We start from the raw sequence: 22,681 nt of genomic DNA on the forward strand, positions 1-22,681 counted from the left end.
GCACTCCAGCCTGGGTGACAGAGCGAGACCCCATTTTAAAAAAAAAAAAAAAAAAAAAAGGACATACGACTCACAGCTACCTTTTATTCAACATGTCCTGTGTGCCAGCTCCATGCTGGTCCTCATAGACATTATCTCCAAGCCTACAACAGCCCCGCGAGGTAGAGCCATTATTATCTGTTTACTGACAGGACACCAATGCCCGAGACGCAGTGACTCACCCAACATCACAGCGCTGGGGAGAGGTGCCGCTGCACCTGATCCCCACTCTGCTCACCTGTGTGGCAACTTCCTGAGAACCCTCACCCAGACCTGCCTGGCACCTTGAGTCCTTATGACCACATTCCAAGATCCTCCAAAGCTGATCTCAAGCCATGCTGGACCCTGGGCCGGCAGCCAGCATGCACACTCCAGGCTCTCTCGAGAATTGACCCTGCCAGGGAGGGGCTGGCCCCTTCCCCCGAGGCATGCTTAGTCGTGTTCACCAGTGCTCCATCAGTCAAGGCCTGAAGCCTTGGTGAGGGAGTCGAGCAGCTGGAAGTAACTATACTTGAGGTCGTATTCCATGTCATACCAGAAATTCACTGTGGGAAGAACGGGGATCTGAGCATGAAGATCCCTCTTCTGACCTAGAGCCTCCCAAGCCTCCCCCCAGAGGCCCTGCTGGACCTTGGCAGGGCCTGTCCCCGGGCAGCCTGGGCAACTCCTCACCTGCGATGCAGCCCTGGGACTGCTGGACATGGTGGAACCACAGAGCCGGCAGATAGAGCATCTCACCAGCCCGCACTGTGCAGCGAAGGGCCTGGGCCTGACTGTAACTAGGGTACCGGGCTAGGTCTGGCGCCAAGGGGTCCAGTGGGATCCAGGGCACCTGGGAACACATCAGATACCAGGGAGCAGCCCCCCAGACCCTGCAAGACTTCAGGCTCTGTCCCTTCCAAAGGTCAACACCACAGACCCTGCTTGGCTCAGCACTGAAAGGCCTCAGATTTAGGAACCTTTCAGAGCAAGGTGCCACCTCCCCAGATCTTTTGTGCCTGCTCTTCAGAGCCAGGCTTCTGCCCTTCTCCCTCCCTAGAACCCAAGAACAGGACAGACACCTTCTCCATGGCCTCTTCATCCACCACCTTAAAGGTACCCTCTTCAGTTAGTTGGTAGGTTGCCGGCGTGTACATCTCTGGAGCCCAAGGGAAAAGGGTGTGGGGGAATTGCAAACAGCCTGGAACTTGCCAGACCCTCCTCCACCCCAGCCAGCCCTGGGCAGGGGCAAGGGGATCAGGGGCCCTGGTGCAGTGGGGATGCCACAGCCACACCTCAGGCCTGGGAACTGGCCTCCCAGACTCTTGCTGCCTCCCGCCCCCTTGGGCCAGCTGTTCCCCAGTCCCTGCAGGCCACATCCCCTACCATAGGGGATGAAGGGCCGGTCGCTGGGCGGATGTAACAGGAAATGCTTCTCTCCTGAGACCACGCAGTAGAGGTTCTCATAGTGGTCCTTGTGCACTGCCAACAGAAAGAAGGCCCGGGGGCAGGGTATGGAGGGCAGGGGCACAGGAGGCGGCAAACCATCATGCTCAGAGCCCTGCACCCCAAGACGGCCTATGACAAAAGAGAAGCACGCACAGAGTCGGTGGGCTGGAGATGCCAGGGGCTCTGATGGGCATTCTGGAACTCTGCCTACCAGGGACCTGATGCTCACCAGGCCCTGGACTCCTCTTCAACAAGAGGAGAAGTTCTCCTACACTTACCCCCTGGCCCAGCGGGCCTTCAGGGAGCTTTCTTTGGGTCCAGAAGAAACAATGCACCCGCCCCCAATGCCATGGGTCCATTCCCCGACCTCAGCTGTCGGGGAAACCCTCTGTGGTGCCCAAGTCCTAGAAGCCAAAAGAAATCTTAGAGAACAGCCCAACCTCCACCCAGGGCCATCCCTCCACTCCTGGCCTCGTCTTCCCTCCTTCTGCCCCAACCTGCTCCTTCCCCGCCTTTGTATTCCCCTTACACCTACAAGAAGTCACCGCAGCCGCCTCCCCCAGCCAGAAGTTCACAGCATCGGGCATCTTTCCTGCAGGGCAGAAGGCAGAGAGCAAGTTAGGAAGGCCAGGCTGGAGAAAGCTGCCATCCAGTGATGCCAGAGCCAAAACCTGGGTGAGCACAGAAGAATCCCAAGAAAGGGGTCAGGGAGAAGAGGCAGAGGTTGGGAAAGCTTGGGAAAGGGGTCCTCCCTCCCCTGGGGAAGAAGGAAGGACAACAATCTTTGGCAGTTCATCTATGATTAAGTCAAGGCCTGGGAATGTGAGTATTTAGTGAGCTACACCAGATGCTGACAGGACCAAGCCCATAGGCCAGGTCATCACCTAAGGGCAAACAGGGTGACCCCCTCCTTCCCATATCTTCCCTGCCCAGGGCCGGGACTACCCCACCTCCACTCACCCAGGGCTTCAGAGGCCCAGGGCACATGGGATTCCAGATCAGGCAGCAGCTGGGGCAGCTCAGTGGGCAGGTTGGAGCACTGCTTCTGCACATAGAGGACTCCGGGGTGCTGGGCCCGGCCCTCCAGCACATCCAGCACAAAGCTCAGGGGCAGGCGGCGTTCAGCTGGCATCACGAAGCGGTCCCCTCTCACGGCATCCGCGTAACCGTCTGGGGTCACGGCCACACTCACCTCCGTGGAGCCCACTGTGGCTCTAGAGGAATGGACACTCAGCCCATGCCCAGATGCCAGTAATCACTGCTCACACCTGACCCCAGGGCAGCTCCCACCTGAAATAGGGGAGGGACCATTTCTGGAGGGCCGGCCAGTGCTGCAGAGCGTTGCGGATGATGCACGGCCTGCTGGGGCAGACCCAGTCCCGGTAGAAGTGGAGCGGAGTTGGGGGTTTGTCCAGGTAGGGCACAGCAAGAGGCACGCTGAGCTCTGAGAGAAAGAAGACAGGGCATGGAGGGGCTGAAGTCAGCAGCACCCAGTCCCTGCCCAAGAGATGCCCTCCCTGGAAAGGCCACGCTGTGTCACTGGGAAATGCTCATTGGTGACCAAAGGACCCTGGACAACCAGTAATAGAAGGATGAGGAGGGAAAAATGAAAGCAGAAAGCATCATGCACACACACCAGCATGGGCCCTGACTGTCCACAGGGCCAGAGGCTGCTACCTAGCCCATAAGCCAAATCCCCTGTGGGGCTGTGTCTGCACAGTGGACCCTCTGCCTTCCCACCCTGAAGGGGCCAGCCTCCTAGCATCTACCAGGAAAGGCCACCATGGAGATGGCATTGGGAGCTCCAGAATGAGTAAGGCTGAGGCCCCATGGCAATGGGCTATTCTGGGTGGGGTGTGGCTCTGGGAAGCCTCCTTCAACAGTGACATTTACTGAGCACCTGGAATGTGCTCAGCACTTGGCTTGGCTAATCTGGGGCTATCGGGGATGACATAATCATCATCTTAGGAAATTTACAACCTTCTTACCCGGGGAGACAAACTACCAGATGACACCAATGGAGGAAAAGGAAGGGCTCGGCTGTGGTTTGGGTCTTGCTGAACAGCATCACCATCTCCAGCCACCCAGGGCCACCATGTGCACTTCGGCAGGCTGTGTGGTGTGCTGCCTGCTCAGGGGTCTACAGTGGCCCTGTGTCACCTCTAATCAAAATCTTTTAGCTTTCTCCTTCACTCCTGTCATCCTACTGGTTGGCTCTAAGTCCTGTTGGTTCTATCTCCTATGTCTCTCAAACCCACCGGCTCCTCTCCTCCGCTGGCATCCACATTCCAGCTACCTCCTTTGGGTCCTCACTCAAATATCACATTGATAAGGCTTCCTTCTCTGACTATACTTTCTAAATTTATAATCTGTCCCCCTGCCTCAAATCTTTATAGCCCTTTCCGTATTTTTTCTCCTTAGCATTCATCACCATCTAACATGCTATATATTTTAAGGCTAGACGTGGTGGCTCATGTCTGTAATCCCAGCACTTTGGGAGGCAGAGCCAGGAGGACTGCTGAGGCCTGGAGGTCAAGACCAGCCTTGGCAACATAGCAAGACCCCATCTCTACAAAAAAATTAAAAATTAACTGGACACGGTGGCATGCACCTATACTCCTAGCTACGCTAGAGGCTGAAGCAGGAGGATCACTTGAGTCTGCAATGAGCTATCATTGTGCCACTGCACTCCAGCCTGGGTGACAGAGCAAGACTTTATCTCAAAAAAAAAAAAAAATACATATATATATATATATGTATCACCTACATAAACTATCATTCTTTCACCCTTGCTAGAATGTAAACTCCACAAGGGCAGAGACACTCGTCTGTTCACTAATGCACCCCTGGGACCTAGAACAGTACCTAGCACACAGCATGTGCTCAGCAAGTATTTGCCAAATGTTGAATGAAAGTCTCCAGCATCCTGGCTGGATGGCTGCAGTAGTAAACTCGCTGGTTTCTCTGGCTTAATTCCACTCCCTCTCAAAGCATTCATCATTATAGCCCCAGTCATCTTCTGAAAATACAATCTCATATTGTCATACCCCTAGTAACAAATGCCTCGATGGCTTACCACTGCTCCTTAGAGAATGCCGCCTGCCTTGGCACACACGACCAGGCCCAACCTACTCTTCCAGTCTGATTTCCTGTCTCGCGCCTGCCCTTGCCACACACCCTCAATTCAGGTGGTACCTGACTTTGTTCCAGCTGCTCGCTCAGACTGGAGTGTCTTTCTGCTGGTTTTTATAAAGTGTACAGGGCTTCGCTTTGCTACATTCATGCTCTAGGTCGAGCCAGAAGGCCATGGTTTCCATTTGGTGGTTACCACATCCTGCTCCAAATGGTCCTGGCACGGATGTTCATCTCTGAGGTCACATTGCATCTCTCACAGCCACACCATGCCAGTCACCTTTACTTTCTGATCAGTTGGGAAGTGAATGTTCTTAGATCAAAAATTGTAACTGAATGAGAAGACCCCACTGGGCCCAGGAATACCGGAAAAGAAAGAGCTGGCATGCCTGCTTGCTTCCCTGGCTAGAGTGGCTCCTGTGGGCAGGTTGTCCTGTCATCTCTCCAGCTCTCAGCACAGAGGGTAGCTCCTCCCTGCAGCTGGTCATCCCATCGTCTCTTCTGGTCTGGCTGAGTCAGGGACTTTTTATGGGTCTCACAGGGGAAGAAGTACATGCCTATTGGTCCATGGGCAGCCATGGGTGGGCCGGAAAAAGCACCAAAAGTTCCCATTCCGGTCCGTGGAACCGGCAGCCCAGCCCCTAGGCTTCAGGCCTTCCCTGGCTTGAAGGTCGGGCTTCACCGGGACCCGCCCCCTTCCACCCAGGAACCTGTCTGCCTCTTGCCACCATTCATGGCACCCAAGCTTTTTGTGCCAAGGGGTGCCTGCAGGCCAGCACCGAGCTGCCCTCAGCCCCTCTTGGCCTCCCTCCCATGCTCGTTGGCACCCAAAGGCCGGAGGGGGCCAAGGTGGCAGGGGGCTGGTGTGTCAGCACCACCCAGAGCATTCACACACCCAGCCAGGCTGCGATAGCACCCAGGCTCGGCCTCAACTTTGCTCCATGATCTGATCAGGTGCTGACAGTGGGGAGAAGCCAGACAGCAGGATCAGGCACTTCCAAGCCTGCGGCAGCAGGAAGGGGCCTTCCTGGGTCCCCAGAAGTGCAGAGATGCCTGGGTCCACAGCTGCAGCTTGGGAGGCTGCAGCTGCACCTAGGAGGGTGGGGCTCCTGCCTGTTCCTGGCTCCCAAGAGCACAGGGGTGCCTGGGTTGCAGCCCTGGCTTGGGTAGCTGTAATTGCACCTAGGGAGCTCCCACTCCACCAACTTGGAAGGGGTGGGGCTCCCACTTGCCCCCATTTCCCGCTAGCTCTGTGGAACATGTGGCCCCAGCTGCACCTCCTCTTCGCATTTTCCCCACAGCGGCGGCGGGCAAGGTGCAGATAGCATGGCAGCTCCAACCACCCCAAACAAATGAGCCTGGTGGTCCTGTGTTCAGGAAACAGTGAAGAAGCCAGTCTGCAGGAGCAGGGTCTTTGTGCACATGTGTGAGTATTTTTGTACTCACAAGTACAAGTCCCTACAAGTCCCAGCTGCACCTTTGGCAGGGTGCTCGCGGGCTTCTGGGATGCGGCAGGGAGCGAGGCTGAGGCTGCAGCAGAGGGTCTGGGCTTAGGAGCAGATCCTGCCCAGCCGTGTAAGGGTGGGGGTGGTGCAGTAGGCTGCCTCGGGGATGCAGGGAACAGGTGACTCACTACCACCACTGCTGCTCCCAGAGCCACTTCTGCTGCCCGACTTGTGCCTTCCCACTGCAGCCAGCATGATGACAGCATCTGCTCCAAACTGCCCGCCACTGTCATCAAAACTACTGGACTCAAACAATCCTCTTGCCTCAGCCTCCTGGGTAGGTGGGACTACAGGCACATGCCACCACACGATGGTGTCTCACTATATTGCTCAGGCTGGTCTTGAACTCCTGGCCTCAAGAGATCCTCCCACCTTGGTCTCCCGAAGTGCTAGAATTACAGGCATGAATACTGCACACAGCCTGGGATTCTGAAAATACGTGGAAGCTGCCATTTTTTCATCCTCTGGACTTCCGCAATTAGGGATTTGTTTTACTTACTCACCATTTCCTTTAGAGAATGGCTGCTTTTCTCTCCTAGGGCTTCAAAGTGAGAAAATTTCAAAAGGGATCCAAACAATTCCTTTGACCCCATAACTCTGCTAAGAATTTAACAAGGCCGGGAGCAGTGGCTTATGTGTTCCATGGCGTTCCAAAACTTTGGAATGCTGAGGTGGAAGGATTGTTTGAGGAATTTGAGACCAGCCTCGCCTCTACTAAAATTCAAAAAAATTAGCTAGGCGTGGTGGCGCATGCCTGTAGTCTCAGCAACTCCCAGGTGCTGAAGCAGGAGGATCTCTTGAACCTGGGAGGTCGAGGTGCAGCGAGCTATGATCGTGCCACTGCACTCCAGCCTGGGTGACAAAGTAAGACCCTGTCTCAAAAAATATAAAGAATTTAACCAACAAAAATACTCACACGTGCACAAAGACCCTGCTCCTGCAGACTGGCTTCTTCACTGTTTCCTGAACACATCAGGCACACTCACACCGAGGGCTTTGCCTGCACTTAACTTCTAACCTACTTCTTCTACTCTACAACGTACTCATTCAGTACACCTGTGGTTAATTGTCCACCTTCTCACTTAGAATGTAACAGGACATAGAATGTAAAAGAGATTTGTTTTGTTCAGTGATGTATGTCAAACACACTAAACAGAGCCTGGCATACAGAGATGCTGAATAAGTATTTGTTAAATCAATACTCAAAGTGTTCGTTACAGCATTATTGAAAACAACAGACTGGACATGACCTAAATGACTAAATGAATACAGCACTAGTACACAGACGTGAAAAAGACTGAGGTAGAGGAATGTGAAATGATCTCCAAAATACACGGTGCAAAAGAGTGTGTTTAGCAAGCTACTATTTGTACAAAAAAAGGGTAAAAAGTCGTGTGTGCACGGATATAAACAATCTTTCCCTAAGAATGCAAACTGGGGCTGGGAGAGAACCTTGCTTCATTCACATTGCGTACCATTGTATATTACATACCCATCACATACACGAGCTGTGTTGCTGCTGTTCAGTGGTTAAGAAATCATTTAAAAATAGAAAAAAGAAGGGAGGAGGGAAGAGAGAAAGAAAGAAAAGGAATAAAAACCAAGCAGGGGAAGAGCCAGGGACCATTTGGTCAGCCTGCAATCCTCCCGAAGTGCGACAGGGGAGTTGGGGTCGGAGGTGGGGCACGTGGGGGAGGAATCCCACCACCACCTGTGGCCTTTGATGAGCTTTCAACAAGGGTAACAGCAAACTGCTCAAGACTGTAGGAAACACAGGGCTTCGCCGCGACCACGGTCAAGACGACACCAGGCCTTGGGAATAACGTGAACAGAGTCACCCACGAAGCCGCGGGACTGCGCGAATACGGGAGAAGGGAAGCAGGTTGCCACAAAAGAGCAACCCGAGCGGGGCCTTAGGCCAGTCGCACACACGAGGTTCCGAGCCCCCGGTGTCAGCGGCATCCCGGGCCCCTCCCGTGTTCGGGGATCGCCGCAGCCTCTGGGAGAGCCACTCACCCCTTGCAGCGGCCGGGAATTCTCGTAACTCCTTCCGCACGGCGTCTAAAGCCGCCTCCGCCATGGCTGCGTCAGCGCCAGCCGAGACCCCGCCTCTCCCCGACGTCCCCGCCGCAGGCCACACCCCCAGATCCTCGCCCCGCCCTTCCAGAGCCCCCGGCCGCAGGCCACACCCCCAGCACCCCGCCCCGTCCTGCCCCTGGGCGCACACCCGGTTCTGCCACCGAAACGGTGGAGCGAACGGCAGCGCCCGCTTCCACCTGCCCCACTGGCCGGCATCCCAGGGTTAACAAACAATTGTGTTTATTGACAAGTTCATACATCAGTACAAACGGGCACGTTAAAAACAGCCCCCCGCCCCATGCAGCCAAGGAGGAGGCGGGAAGCGCCGCGACCTGCACAAAGTAGAAAAGTTATAAATAAGAGGCTTTCAAAACTGGGCGGGGTCAAATCTGGAGTGGGGCGGCGGTTGCCGGTGGCCTCAGACATGCAGAAGGGGACGGGGCGCCGGCCGGGTCACGAGGGCCCCCCCACCCACATGGGGCAAAGGGCAGGAAAAGGGCGGCCACGTTCTCACAAACTTCTGGCGAAGGGTAGCTCCCTCCTCGTGAAGGACCTGGCCCAGAGGGCGAACCTGAGTCCCACCTGCGGTGGGCGCGGCTGGTGTGGGAAGTCGGGGCGCAGCGGGCACGGGCCCGCCCCCCGCTGCGGGAGTTCCGGGGCCATGCGGGTGGCGATGCTAGAGGAGCGGGGAAGGGCCAGGTTTGGAGCAGCTCAAGCGCACTCAGGCTGATGCCCTGGAGCTGGGCACCCTTCAGAACCCTTTTTCTTTTTTTTTTTGAGATGGCGTCTAGCTTTGTCACCCAGGTTGGAGTGCCATGGCGCGACCTCGGCTCACTGCAACCTCCACCTCCAGGGTTCAAGCGATTCTCCTGCCTAAGCCTCCCGAGTAGCTGGGATTACAGGCGCCCACCACCACGCCCAGCTAATTTTTGTATTTTTACTAGAGACAGGGTTTCGCCAGGTTGGCCAGGCTGGTCTTGATTACTTGACCTCGTGATCCACTCACCTCGGCCACCCAAAGTGCTGTGATTACAGGCGTGAGCCACCACACCTGGCCCGGAACCTATTTCTTTATAAGCCTCTGCCTATGGTGCAGCAGGGCGGGTGAAGGGGCTCTCGTGGCCTGAAGCTGTGGTAAAGCTGCTCTGACTTACCTGGAGCAGAGGAGAGCAGTAGGGCCCAGAGAAACCTTTGCTCAACTCTTCAACTGCCTCACGACTTGGTCTCACTCTACCTCCTAGGGTCCCCTATCTCCTTCCCCTCACCCCTAATTACTGCCCTTTTACATTCTAACCTATCCCCTCACCTCTGCCACTTACCTGTCCCATCTACCACTTCTCTAGTGTCTCCTTTGGCCCCGGCACCTCCCTCCTCTCAAGCTCCAGTATTCAGCACACCCACGGGTGCCCAGCACTGCCTTTGAGGAGGCTCCTTCTACCTAAACCAGGTGTCCTATGGGCCATCTCGTATCAGCTAGGCTGCGGACACCAAGAATCCAGAATCTGGGTTCACTTAGTGTGCTGCACCCCTTTTCTGCTCCCTGATATGTGTTCCACATAAGCCATGGTGGTGAAGCTGAGGCAGGATGTGAGGAAACCAGGCACACAGCAGCCAGCCGGATACTCTAGCAACCAACACTCAACGGCATGCTGTGCAGGTAGGGGTGTGTGTGTGTGTGTGTGTGTGTACATGTGTGCGCATGCATGCATGTGATCTCATCTGTGGCCAAGGTCCTCAGGAGGTGGGCCAGCGCCCTGTAAACGAGGGATGTTCCAACACAGGCTTCTGACTGAGCATCACTCAGGATGCAGGGAGAAGGTGGCCTCTGGGCTCCAGCAGCTGGCTGGGGTCCAGGGCTGGAGGACAGGGAAGAACAAGGGGCTGAGGAAAGGAGGCCAGAGCTTCATGTTTGCCAAGGTGAGGGCTTACTGTCCTGCAGCAACATCCCACAGCTGGCTCAAGTTCTGGCCAGGAGAGTAAGGGGTCACCGGGAAATACAAAGCTGGGCCCCTCTTGGAGGGAGAATGGGAGTGGAATGTGCGGGCTCAGGTCCTAATACCAACTCAAGTCTCCTGATGGCTGGGGACACCCTGGAGGGCCAGACGGCTCTGCCTTTCTGAGCTGCCAGGTATTGGGGAAAACCACCCCGCTCTGGCAGCCAGGCGAGTGCAGCTGGTGTGAGAGGGGAAGTGGAGGTAGAGGTGAAGGCCCACAGTTGGCTGACGGGCACTGAATACTACATCACCTCTCACCTCGACCCCAGAGTACCCTGTGTATGCTCCACCACAGGGAGCTGATCCCTGCAGTAATTTCAAATGGCTTCTAAGAGAGGGCCAGCCCTTCCCAGATTCCTAGATGGGGCAGGCTGCTCTCCTACCTCTCACAGCACCAAGATGACAAAGACCCAAGACCTGCCACTCGAGGGGCTGTGGAGGCAGGAGTTCCAAGGAAGTGAGGCAACAGTCAGGGAAATAAATTAATAAATACAGGCCCCCCATGAGGAGCAGCTGGGAAGGCTGCTTTGCCTCTGAACACTGCTCCCTGCTTTCCACTCCAAGCAGCCCCGCAGGTTTTGGTGAGTGGCAGAGGGGCTGCAGTTTGGAATCGCTGGGGCATTCATTCACTTGGGACAGGCTTCCAGAACTCAGAGTTTGCGTTCCATGCGCCGTTCCACGGCTCGAAGCAACAGTTCTGAGTATTGCTCCAGTAGGGCCTGTGTCTGCTCGGCTCCCACAGCTCCAGAGCTGCTGCCTGGGCTGGACAGCACTGCCCCAGCCACAGCTTCCAGCTCCTGTCGCACTGAAGAGAAGGTGTCTCTGAGGAGCTGGGCGATCCGACTTTGCTCTGCTGACGGCATCTTGCAGCCAGCCACCTGTAACAGGACCCCCAGAAGTGAGGTGGAGGAGCCTGTCAACAGACATATAAAAGGGAGGGGCCCCACCTGGGTCCAGCCTGCCTCAGAAGGGACTAGCTGGGAACTCTACCTGCCAAGATCAGCATGTATGGCTAGGGGACATGGGATGCAGGCAGACTCTGGGGGTGACCCCCAAGGAGGAACCCACTGGATTGCAGAACCGTCTACATCTTATAAGCAACTCCTTATGACAACTCTGGCAGAATCTGCTTTCTCTTTCAAAGTTTGGGCCTTCTTGGACTGTCCCCTGTGTCTAAGGGGGCCAAATAATTCGTGGATATGAAAAAGGATGACAATAATAATTACACTGGGACAGTGACATAAACTGGGATTGTCCTGGGCCAACTAGGAGGCGTGGTCTCTTCAGGCCTCACCGCCTGAGGGAAGTCTCCAGCTCTTAACCAGAAATGACTGCAGGTGCCCGGTACCAGAGGCTAGCCTGGCCTCTAACCCCCTCAACCTACGCTGCCCAAGATGTTCTTGAGTGTTCCATCCTGTCAGCACAAGAGCCTTAGCATACTGTTCTGGACATGGCTATCCGAAACACCCAGCACTACTGACGTGCTCACCCTCCTGCCAGGGGGCACCTAACACCCACCGAGTGGTAGAGCCGCACGGCCTGGCACACGCTGCCGCGGAGCTCTGCCACCAGCTGCTCACACTGCTCCAGGCTCACCGCTGGCTCTGAAAGAGACAGATACAGCTCAGTGAGGCCCACCATGCAGCCCTTTCAGGCCTCCGCACCCAAGACACTCAGAGCAGGAGAGACCTAGCCCTCAGCATCGCACCCCCCACTTGCCCTCAGTCCCTTCCTCTTGGCTTCTCTTCCAACAGCCTCCCCAACACCACACAAACAAGGTCCAGAGGAGAGGGCCAGCCCCAAGTTCAGAAGCCACTGAATGGGCAAGTGAGTCACAAGGAAATCATGAAGGTTAGCAGGAGGGTCTCACCATCAGGGGTGTGACTTACGGACCTGAGACAGGAGCAGACAGGACCAGACAGGACGAGAAACACCAGAAGCTGCACCCACAGAAATGGGATGCAGCCAGAGAGCGGCCAACAGAGAGGGGAGAGTAAGGATGGGGCAGGAGATGAGAGCTGGGGAGCTGTGCACACCTGAGTCCTGGCTCAGGGCTGCCCCTGGCTTGGTGCATTCCATGGGGTTGGGAGTCTTCTCAGGGGGTGGGGGCTGCAAGTTTTCAGGGCCTTGGAGGAGGCTGCTGACTGGCAGTTGCTGGGCACAGGGGCTGCTGGGCCCAGGATGAGCCTGGCACTCTGTCCTAGGCTTGGGAGTGGTGTCCTCCCCCAAACAGGCCCATCTCTCAGTTGTACTGTAAGCTTTTCCTAGGCCCACTGGGAAGCCAGGCTTTTCTGCCTCGCCAGGGGCCCGGCCTTTGGTGACAGGACAGAATGCAGCCAGGGTAGGACGGTCAGGCAGTGGTTTGGGGATGTCCAGGACCAGGTGAGCCCGGCTGGGCAGGGCCAGCTTGCTGAGTGGTGAGACTCGGATGGGGGCATGAGCTTGAGGTTCAGCCACCAGGCCCAGGTTCTCCCCAACAGAGATACTGCGGGATATCTTGGCCATGGAACTGGTGGTGGGGTTCTGATAAGAGTGAGGCCGAGATGGACGGCCATCAGCTGGAGGCAGGGAGCCCAGACCATCCTGAGCTTCGATCTCCCGAGAGAGCAGTGGGCCTGGTGAAGGGGCCTGCAGACCGGCCTCATCTCTTTCTGCAAAGGAGACAGATGTATACACAGGTCAGGTGTCGAGGAAGGCATCCCAGGTGCCAATACCCAATCCTGAAGAGCTGCTGTTCCCCTCCACATGCCCATTAAGGGACACCCAGTTGCCAGCACAGTGGCACATCAGGGCCACACCAGGCCCTCCCTCTTCCAGCATGTACATGTGTTCCATACACCCTGCACCCTGGCACTGAACCCAGCAGGCTCCTTACCCTGTGGCACCAGACTGTGCACAGACTGGGCCTTCTGGAGTCCAGATAAGGGGCTGGCTGTGGCCACTCTCTTGGGAGCCCAGCTGCTGTCAGGGTTGAGACGGCATCGTGACAACAGCACAGAGGCTGCCTGCTGAGGGCTAGGGTTGCCAGAGGACGGTTCCACCTCCGGGGGTGCTCCAGGTGGATTGGCACCATTGCCTCTCGGCTGCTCACCAGATGCCTGTAGCACCTGGGCTGGTCTCGACATCAGTGCCAGGCTTGAGGAGGGCGGGGATCGTTCCCTACAGGGAGGAAATGTGGAAGAAGGCCCAGAGAAGGCTCAATGCTCCTCCCTGCCAAAATGGCGAGAAACTCATAGCACCAGGGCACTAGGAGAGAAGGACAAGCACAAAGCCAGATAGGGCTGGGGAAAGGCCAGTTAGCCCAAAACCAGGAGTGCAAAACACCCCGGGCATGGAGAGACAGAACACTGGAGAGGAGAGGGCAGCAGCCCTGGGAGGCCAGGAGAGCCGGAGCTGCTGCTGGGGGTAGGGGGTCTCTGTACCTGAGTGGGCGGGTCTGTACTTGCAACAGGAATCGTGAAGAGATACTCCGAGACTCTGACCTCTCTGGCACCTGCACTGGGGCCCCTACCAGGGTCAGAGAAATCATGAATTGGGACAGAAACCAAGCCCTTGCCCCAGATTTTGCCTCCCTGAGACCCCCAGCCACAGCCTATACCCTGGGACCCTCCTCTCAGGTAGGCAAGGAGGGGAGAAGGGCAAATTGCAGGCACTAAATGCTGGCCCTCTGACCACACCTGGAGCAGCCCCATTGGCCAGAGTCTCAAAGTGCTGTTTTAGAAACTGCTCCTGGTCTGGAGTCCGGGGACTGCCCTCCTGTAGCCCATAGGGGCCCGTGCCTCCCTCCTCTTCCTCCTCTTCTTCCTCGCCCTCAGCTGGCTCTTCAAGGTCTGAGGAGATGCCATCCACACTGAGGGGCTCCGTGCTCTCAGAGTCTGGGTGTGGGGAGGGGAGACAGGCATCGCACTGTACCCATCTGTTGCCAGAGCCTCCCCACCCACCTCCAGGCCCCACCCCCCATGGCCCCTCCCTCCAGGCTACAGCCTCACCTTCAGTGGGGTGCTCGGGGCTGGAAAGGCAGCTGCTGCTGTAATCCACAGAGCAGGCACTGTCAGGGCTGTGCTTTTCTGAGCTCCTGCTGCCTGGGTACACTCTTCCCAGAGTTCCCCGGGCTGGAGCCTGCACCTGGAACTCACTGCCAGGATTCCAGCAGGGAGAAGAAAAGGCAGTGAGCAGGGGTGGGCAGTAGCCCCACTGGACTCCTGCCTGTGATCAGGGTGAGGGATGAGGCAGTGGTGAGCTGGAGGGAAAGCCCTGAGTATCCTGGGGGCCAACTCTCCCTCGACTAAAGAACACTCATAGGGAGGGGAAGATGGGGGCACGAGGTCTGGCTAGGGCAGGATCCTTGCCTGGTATCCATGGTGGGGCTGTCACTCGGCTCCGGGTAGACAATACCATCTTCAACGGGTGCAGGTTCCAGATCTTGGGCAAAGACCCCTTCCTCTTGTGACAATAATCGGATAATATGGGGATAGGAACAAGGTTGGGAAGCCTGAGGCCGAGGGGGCTTTTCATTCTGGGAACACACAAAGGGATGTTAACAGAGCAGAGGTGACGGATGAGGCAGTGGTAGCTGGGGGGTAAGCCCTGAGTATCCTGGGGGCCAACCCTCCCCTTGGAGAAGAGGTGGAGGTGAGTAAGGATGTGGTGTGCACTAATTCAAGGGGAAGCTGAAGGACAGACACCGAGAAGCCAGGCTGGGCTCCAGTTGCTGATGTGAGCTTCTGGATGAACTATATGAGCACTCTGGGCTGCCAACCTCCAGCTACCACTTAATACCAAGAGTCCTCCAAGAAACCCAGCCCAGAGAAAAGGCCACTTTTGCCTCTCTACCCCAACCCCTCCCCTGCCTACCCTGATGACCAAACCATACAGCCCAGCCAGCCCCATCCTGGCTTTGCAGTTCAGGTTACCCATGTGCCACAGAGGCAGAGCAAGCATAGCTGGACCAGTGCTCAGGTCCCAGCTGGTGGCAAAGGCTGCCTAAGGCCCCTTGGAACTCTCTAGAGAGCTGGGAGAAAGTGGGCTCACCTGGCTAGTGAGTGAAGTCTCAAGGGCCTGCTGCCCATGCTTCCTGGGACCAGATGGGATGATGGCCAGTGAGTCCTGGCTAGGGCCCTGCGGGCTTGGGGCCAGCGTTTCCAGCTGCCGCAGATCCAGCATGGATCTAACACTCAGCTCCACACCTGGCTGAACCCAGCGCCCCCTTCTTCTGGGTCCTGGGTTGGCTGCAGGAGCTGGGTCCAGGAACCCCACAGACTCCTGTGCCTGGTGGGAGGTAGGGGGTGGGGGAGGAGTAACAACAACCACCACACAGTAAGATCAACAAATATCCACATATCCCTTACTATGTGCCTGACATACTACACATGCTAGCTTACTTCATCCTCACAGCAACCTTTTGAAATAGGCACTAGTATAATCCTTGTTTTACAGATGAGGAGACTGAAGCACAGGGGGCTTAAGCAACCAGTCTGCGTCCCACAGACAGTAAGTGGCCTGCAGGTTAGTCTGGCTCAAGTTCATGCTCTTAGCTGCATTCCACATCCTCTGGCACAGGAACCTCTAGTCTCAGCCTTCACCTGGTATCATGGATGCCTCAGAGCTGGGGGTCTCTAAAAGTCTCCTGCTCTGAGGACAGCCCCAGCAGCAACCACTTACTACTAAGAGTCCCCCAAGAAACCCAGCCCAGGGCAAAGGCCACTTCTGCCTGTCTACCCCAACCACTCCTTTTGCCTCTCTACCCCAATTGTTCCAACAGCTGGGGGCCCCAAAGTCCCTTCACAGCACCTAGGATAAACCTATAGCGCAGGCCTGAGACCCCTGGCCCAGGCAGGGTGCTCCAGAGACACCACAGCATCATCACTCTGTGAAACTGTTGCTGACAACAGAAGGTACTGGTACTCGGGAACTTGCTCTGAACACCTTGATCCCCCTCTGGCCACCCCAAAGCAGTCGCTCAGTTATGGGTCCCCTCATGGCCTTTTCCCTCTAACTATTCTGGTAGTTCTCCACTTACCTTCTAACCGGGGTCTTTAGAACTACTGTTTCTCCAGATCTCCACTCTTTGGATCCTTGATTTCCTGCACTTTAGTTCTAACTATCTGGCTTAGAGGCCCTTTGTCCTCTCCACCTTGAGCTCTTCTCTGATGATATTTACTTCCAGGCACCAGGCAGCTGAACAAGTGCCGCACCTCCCCACTGCTGACTAACCCTGTGCTCCATCCACCTCATCTGGTCCACAGGAAGGAAATACCTGGGCTTTCTTCACCCCACACCCAGGACCGGCCCAGCTGCTTCAAATTCCCCGACAAGGCCTTCCTTGGACACAGGAGTGCAGCATGTGGGCAGACCCCATGCCCCAGTACCCTACCAGGCCCAGAGAGCCCTGTTCTCACAGCTCCCTTTGCCTCCTCTAACCTTGGAAGAACATTTTAACAATGGCGACTCACCCGACTCATTTCCCAGTGGGACAGGCTTCGGGGCAAGGCTGGGCTGGGGACCGAGGCTAGACAGAAACAGGCAGTGAGAGGGAGTGTCTCCTGCCCCCCCACCCCCACCCTTGGAGCCCTGGCCCCATCAGCCCATACCCTGTGTGGCCACAATGATGCCTCAGTTTCCTCAGCTCACACTGCTCTCACCCCACAGTCCCAGAAAAACCGTATCTAGCCATTATACCAACTAGGGCCTGTCTGCCCCCACACCCAACTGCCACAGACCCAGTGCTTTCTTGGTACTCTTGGCAAGGACGGGCAGTGCTGGAAGTTCTTCTTCAGTCCCCTCATCTTCTCCCTCCTTGTCACTGTCTGATGAGAGAGCCAGTCCAGGAGAGAGCATCGATGGCGCTTGGTGCCTGAGTCCGAGACAAGGAAGGGCATGGGGGGAGGAGACTTAACAGGGGGAGAGGAGGCTCAATGGGGGAAGAAGGAAGGGGAGACTCAATGAGGGGAAGACGATACTCAATGGGGAGAGAGGAGACTCAACAGGGGGAAGAGGCTGACATCATGGATCCTTGTGTGAGAGGTAAGGTCTTGGGAGACAGAGTTGCTGAATGGCAGGCCCAGAGCATGGAGGAAGTGCAGTGAGGTCCCAGCAAGCCATCTGCACACCCATCCATCACTTGCCCACATTCTGTTCTCACCGGTTGGGTCCAGAAGCCCTTTGGGGAGAGGATGGTCCTTGCTGCTTGCCGCCCCGCTGACGCTGGCGCAGCTCGGCCAGACGCTGCCTCATGCTGATGGTCATCTCAGAGCTCAGGCGCCACACAAATATGCAGCTGGGGTAAAGCCACACAGTTGGCTGAAGGAGGGGCAGGTAGAATGGCTAGCGCCATTCATTCCCCTTATCCATGGTTGGCAAGGAGACCACAGCCACCCTCCACTTCAGGTCAGGCACAGCCAAGAGATATCCCTGTTAACCCCACTTCCCAGAGGCATCACTGAAATGGAGAGAGGGGAGGGCAGGGTGCTGTGGCAGAGTAAGAATCTGCCTCTCAGGGAAGCTGGCTTCTGCTCACCTGTCCCCAGACACAGAGATGAGATGTTTGCAATCATTACTAAATTTCATGCCAGTGACAATCTCTGTGAAGAACAAAGAATACGGTCTATAAACCACCTTAAATTCCCAACCAAGTCCTCTCCGTCCCAACAGTGGACATGGGGGTTGGCTGCAGGGTAGGGGTAGGGAGCTCTGCGGGTCCCAAGAAACTAATAGAAGAGTGAAGTTCCAGGGGTGGAACTCACTCAGGTTTACGCAGGTATCAGCTTCTACTCAGGGATTCAGGCTACACTCACCTGAGTGGCCAAACATGGTGGCCACGCACTCGCCTGAGGAGAAGTCAAAAATGGAGAGATTCTTGTCAGAACAGCTGGTGGCAATGTAGATCCCTGAGGGGTCTGTCTGCACCTGAGGAGTAGTAGGGCGTGCAGCTGGAGGACACGGGAAGTACCAGTCCCTCCCACCCAGCACCACTCTGTCCCCGAGTCCCTGTCCGGTGCCCCCTCCTGGGTCCTTACCTTAATGAGTGTGCCGTCCTCACCCTGTGACCCTTTAAACAGCTTCTTCTGCTTTCCACTGCTGATGTTAAATACCCTGTAAGAAACACAGTCTCTTTCTCATGAGGAGGCGGTGAAGGTGGAAATGCCCGGGGGATGGAAATGCCAGCTTTCGCTCCCAGTCTAGGCTCTCTGGGAGCTACCCCCAGCAGCAAACAGGCTACCACCTCTTGGGTGAAGCAAAGTACTGTAAGCTCAAGGGGGTACAAAGTCCTGTACAGAACGACAGATGTGGGAACTTAGCTGCACAGAGCTGACCCCGTAGGGTGATGAAGGAATGTGGGCAGGGTCTGAGGAGGGGACGCCCACCGAATGTTTCGGTCCTGGCAGCCGATGGCCGTGTACTTCCAGCTGGGCTCCACATCCATGTCATAGAGGGTTGTCTTCCGCACCACGTGGTGTGTCCGTGTGAACTGCACTCCATCTCCAGACTGCAGGGGTGGAGCATGTGGGCAGGCCCACACCCAAATTCCTCACCAGGTCCCAAGAGCCCTACTTGCGCCTCCCTTCACCTCTTGTAACCTTAGGCAGGGAATGGCAGACCCCACCCTGCCCCGCCCCTCTCAGGAAAGCCCAGTGCCCTCACCTTCTGCGCAGTGCGGAAGTAGATGCTCTTGTCTGCTCCACAGCTGATCATGCGGACCTGCCCATCACTGGCTATGAAGGAGGGAGGCCCAGCTGTTCCCACTGTTCTCACCACATGGGAGCAGCCTGCCTCCCACCTTCCCTCCATGAGATCCCCCATCAAGCTACTCTACATGCCAGGGAAAACCAACTAAATTAAACCTAGAAACCCAGGTTTTCCTGTCTCCCTATCCTCAGTCCAACCTGGTTGGCTCAAGTCCCAGCACTGAGAGTCTCTGTTCCGCCTATCTTCCCAACCAGCTCCAGGCCTCCCAGCTGCTGTCCAACACTCCCCCACGACTGGCAGACCCTTCTCATGGAGGTGGGAGGCAGATGGCAGCAGGAGTGAGAGTGGCGGGATGTGTCTCATTCACCCTGCCTGCACCTGCAAACTTGACAGCAGTGATGGAGGATGAGTGTTCGTCCAGCGTCTGCTGTAGGCTGTACTCCCGTCCGGCATCCAGCACGTGGATCAGCCGGTCCCGGCTCGCCGATGCTAGCAGTTTCAGACCTGGGGATGAAAGAACTCCATCAGCCCATGAGTGCCCTGAACAGCCCTTATCTGGGCCTGGCAAAGAGCCCCAAGGGAACTGAGCCCCAAATCCCCAAGCCATGTGAACCACGGAGCAAGGACAGAGCTGTCTTCCTCTAAACCAGCAAAGACACCAGTGATCCAAAGATTACCGACCCCACATCCAAGAGCCAGGACAGATATAAGTGGCACCGGCAGGACTGGAGGAGCCCTGTGCCATTCCGGGCATTCTCCTGACCTGTGTCTGGCTTAGAATACTCCAGGCACAGAATCTCAGAGTCATGGGCCTCCACCTTCAGCATCTCACTCAGGGACTGAAGTTCGTGCACCCTGTAAAGATGAGGAGAGGTAGGAAGAGGCCATGGCCAGACAGCAGGAAGGACTCACGCCCCCTCCTCTGCTACATTTTCTCCTCCTACCTTTTTCCTTTTTTTGAAATTTTAGGCTTAGAGAAAAGTTGCTGAAAGAACAAAGAGCTTCCATATTTCCCTTACCCAGCTTTCCCTAATGTGAACATCTTACATAACGACAGTGCAATTATCAAAACTAGGAAATTTATGTTGGTACAATACTATTAGTTAGAGACCTCATTCAGATTTCACCAGTTTTCCCACTATGTCCTTTTTCTTGACTCCAGATCCTATCCAGAGTCCAAATCGCATTTAGTTACTTCTCCTTAGACTTCCGTGATCTGTAACAGTCCTCTAGTCTTTCCTTACTTTTCATGATCTTGATGCTTTTGAAGAGTATTGATCAGTTACTCTGCACCTCAATTTGAGTTTGTCGGATGTTTTCTCACGCCTATATTGAGTTTATGCATTTTTGGTAAGAATACCACAGAAACAATGTCACATCCTTCTTAGTACATCCTATTATGGGCTTCGTGATGTTGATATGAGGATGTTAACCTTGATCACTTGGTGAAGATGATTTCTGCTAGGTTTACTCATTGTAAAGTTATTATCTTTCCCTTGTAAATAGGTATCTTGTTGCCTAACCTTTTTGAGCCAAACCCTCCCTAAGGTTCTAAATACCCAACTCTGCACCACGAGAGGCAGTCGGTACTCACCCAGGGCCAGGCATTACCTAAGTGTGCCCATACGGTCCCCTGATGCTAGATGCTGTCCATTGGGGCTGACACACACCGAGCGGATGCCCACGCGGGGATCCATCAGGGATGCATCAGCTTTGTCTCCTCCAGGCAGCTCTGTGTCCAGCAGGGCCTGGGTGTTCCCATCCACATAAATGATTTTAATGAGATCCTAGTGGAACAGGTTAGAAAAGGTGGGTGAGGCAGGCCTGACCAGTACAGCTGCAAGGGGCAAGAAAGCTGAGCAAAACAAACCCTTGGACCACAGAGCACAGCCAAATGAAGGCTGGAAGGCCAAGGCCTAGAGACCCAGTTCCCAGTAACAAGGTGCAATAGCTCTGGGGATGGGGGCACTGAGGGTGAAGCGGGGCCCCACAGCCTCAGGGCTCACACTGCTGAGGATGTTTCGGTGGAGGGTGGAGCCATGCACCCCGGAGCTCTCTGTGTTCCACAGGCGGATGGTGTTGTCTGAGGAGCAGGTAATAAAGGAACTGGGGGGCAGGCAGGCCTGGTTACTGTCCTTCACCTCGGGGTAGACCTGAAGGGGCCAAGGGAATACAATCAGACCTCCATTCGGGAGCAGTCCTCTGCCTACCCAAGGAGATGGAAGGAAATGGGACGAAAGAGAGAATGGTGGCCAGGACTTAGTCCAGTGCCTGTCACAGGCCATACATAACTGGTATATACTCTTCAACATGACCAAGGGGAAGCACCCACTATATATCAGGCACTCTTCTATGTCTCCCACTTACATTATTTCATTTTATTCTTAGAACAATTAGGTGAATCAAGTACACCATTTTACAGGTGAGGAAACTGAGACTTGGTCAAGTTCAATAACTTGTCAAGATGACTAAGGCAAAACTAAGGATGGGGCACACTGGGGAAGCCTGTAACATTCAAACACAGTCCCCAGGATCTATCCCAGGGAAGTCACTGGAGAAACAGGGAGGAAGCAGGAATCTAAGATTATACTTGGGGATCCCTACGAAAGTCCTCAAAATGGTATCCCAGCCAACCTGGCCAGCCTCCAGCCAGCCAGCCGGCCCACATACCTCCACACTCCAGACGCAGGAAGAATGATACAGAGCCGAGTACACCTTGCCCACTTTCTTGGGGTCCCTCACATCCCAAACATAAATGCTATGATCGTTGTACACACAAGACAGCCACTGATTAGTAGGATCAAAGGTCAAGGCAATGGTGTCTGGATACCTGGCATTGGCCACTCCAGAGAAGAGGCGACTGTAGGGAGAGGACAGGGCACACTGGTCAGACTGAAGGGAATGAAAAGAGAAGCCAATCCACAATGGAAGGAGCAGTGTGTGAGGAGCCCTCCCTGGACCTGCAGGTTTGGAAGTAGTTGCTTGAGAGAAGAAAGGAGCCCCTACTAGCCATCAGCAGGAACGTGAGCCAGCACTAGCAGCTGGGCCCTGGTGTTCGGATGAACACGGTTTCACAGAACATCAACGTTAGACAAGGTAATTCTATGGCTGTGATGGGGCAAAACAAAAACAAGACTACTTTGTGCACAGATAAAAACAAGATCACCATACAAACCACAACAAACCATGACAATGACCAAACACCGCCTTTCCCATCTACATGACTGCTGGCGGCTTCTTGACCAAATACAGCATTAGCCCCACACCTTTCCTTCACCTCTTAGATAAATTAACAAGATGTTCCACTGTAGAACTGCCCCTAGTTCCTGACAGCATCCAACCAGAATACTTCAGTCCCTTGAACGAATATTCCTAAAATCACCCAACGCAAACCCAAATCCCGTATGTCCCTCGTAACACCCACTTACTGAGACTCTCCACAGTTCTCCATAGGGTGGGGTCTCCTTGGTTGCAACAGGTACCAATAAACCCAAATTCTTCTGTCTAAAGAGGTGTTCCCAGTAATCTTTGGGGCATCAATACACTCTTCACCTGCTCCCTGAGGCACTGACAAGAAAGACTGGGCAGGGGTAAGGCTACAAATGGAGGAAGGGGGGCCCACGTAGCTCACCTGGCCTCAGTGACGCTAGCAATGTCTGTCCCCAGAGCATGGGGTCGGGGCAAGGTGCTAAGGAAGTGCAGGTTGGAGGGGTTGAAAAGGCGCACGGTGCCATCAGCACAGCCACAGAAGATGTAGTCTTGGCTCACAGAGATGCAGTGGGCCACTGTGGTCTGTGGGCAGAGTGGCTCAGCTCAGCA

General features: G+C 55.3%; 2 protein-coding genes across 5 annotated transcripts in view; both read right to left on the reverse strand.

Moving 5' to 3' along the window:
- Positions 1-64: 64 nt before the first annotated feature.
- JMJD7 (jumonji domain containing 7) lies at positions 65-8,235 on the reverse strand. The gene is made up of 8 exons (XM_030814259.1): positions 8,121-8,235; positions 2,758-2,911; positions 2,428-2,681; positions 2,003-2,059; positions 1,405-1,500; positions 1,101-1,177; positions 712-871; positions 65-584 (listed from the first exon to the last, which is right to left on the reverse strand). The coding sequence occupies exons 1-8, from the start codon at positions 8,182-8,184 to the stop codon at positions 496-498; spliced, it is 951 nt and encodes a 316-aa protein (XP_030670119.1). The 5' UTR covers positions 8,185-8,235; the 3' UTR covers positions 65-495.
- Positions 8,236-8,406: 171 nt separating this feature from the next.
- Positions 8,407-22,681, reverse strand: part of MAPKBP1 (mitogen-activated protein kinase binding protein 1) — a 55,311-nt gene continuing 41,036 nt past the window's right edge. For 3 of the 4 annotated variants that reach the window (XM_003266757.4, XM_003266756.4, XM_030814254.1), the window contains 23 exons: positions 22,494-22,654; positions 21,533-21,722; positions 20,869-21,015; positions 20,474-20,649; positions 19,626-19,717; positions 19,241-19,366; positions 18,818-18,888; positions 18,541-18,662; positions 18,193-18,268; positions 17,971-18,082; positions 17,694-17,757; positions 17,319-17,453; positions 16,897-17,030; positions 16,630-16,685; positions 15,209-15,445; positions 14,527-14,693; positions 14,167-14,312; positions 13,855-14,052; positions 13,600-13,684; positions 13,053-13,336; positions 12,214-12,828; positions 11,696-11,781; positions 8,407-11,055 (listed from right to left, as the gene is read on the reverse strand). In XM_003266757.4, coding sequence (XP_003266805.1) covers positions 10,828-11,055; positions 11,696-11,781; positions 12,214-12,828; positions 13,053-13,336; positions 13,600-13,684; positions 13,855-14,052; positions 14,167-14,312; positions 14,527-14,693; positions 15,209-15,445; positions 16,630-16,685; positions 16,897-17,030; positions 17,319-17,453; positions 17,694-17,757; positions 17,971-18,082; positions 18,193-18,268; positions 18,541-18,662; positions 18,818-18,888; positions 19,241-19,366; positions 19,626-19,717; positions 20,474-20,649; positions 20,869-21,015; positions 21,533-21,722; positions 22,494-22,654 — 3,708 coding nt within the window. In that variant the 3' untranslated portion in view covers positions 8,407-10,827. The remainder of the gene's footprint in view (positions 11,056-11,695; positions 11,782-12,213; positions 12,829-13,052; positions 13,337-13,599; positions 13,685-13,854; positions 14,053-14,166; positions 14,313-14,526; positions 14,694-15,208; positions 15,446-16,629; positions 16,686-16,896; positions 17,031-17,318; positions 17,454-17,693; positions 17,758-17,970; positions 18,083-18,192; positions 18,269-18,540; positions 18,663-18,817; positions 18,889-19,240; positions 19,367-19,625; positions 19,718-20,473; positions 20,650-20,868; positions 21,016-21,532; positions 21,723-22,493; positions 22,655-22,681) is intronic. The other variant, XM_030814255.1, reaches the window with a different exon arrangement.

The sequence above is a fragment of the Nomascus leucogenys genome, chromosome 6 (assembly GCF_006542625.1).
Source record: "Nomascus leucogenys isolate Asia chromosome 6, Asia_NLE_v1, whole genome shotgun sequence".
NCBI classification, from domain to species: Eukaryota; Metazoa; Chordata; class Mammalia; order Primates; family Hylobatidae; genus Nomascus; species Nomascus leucogenys.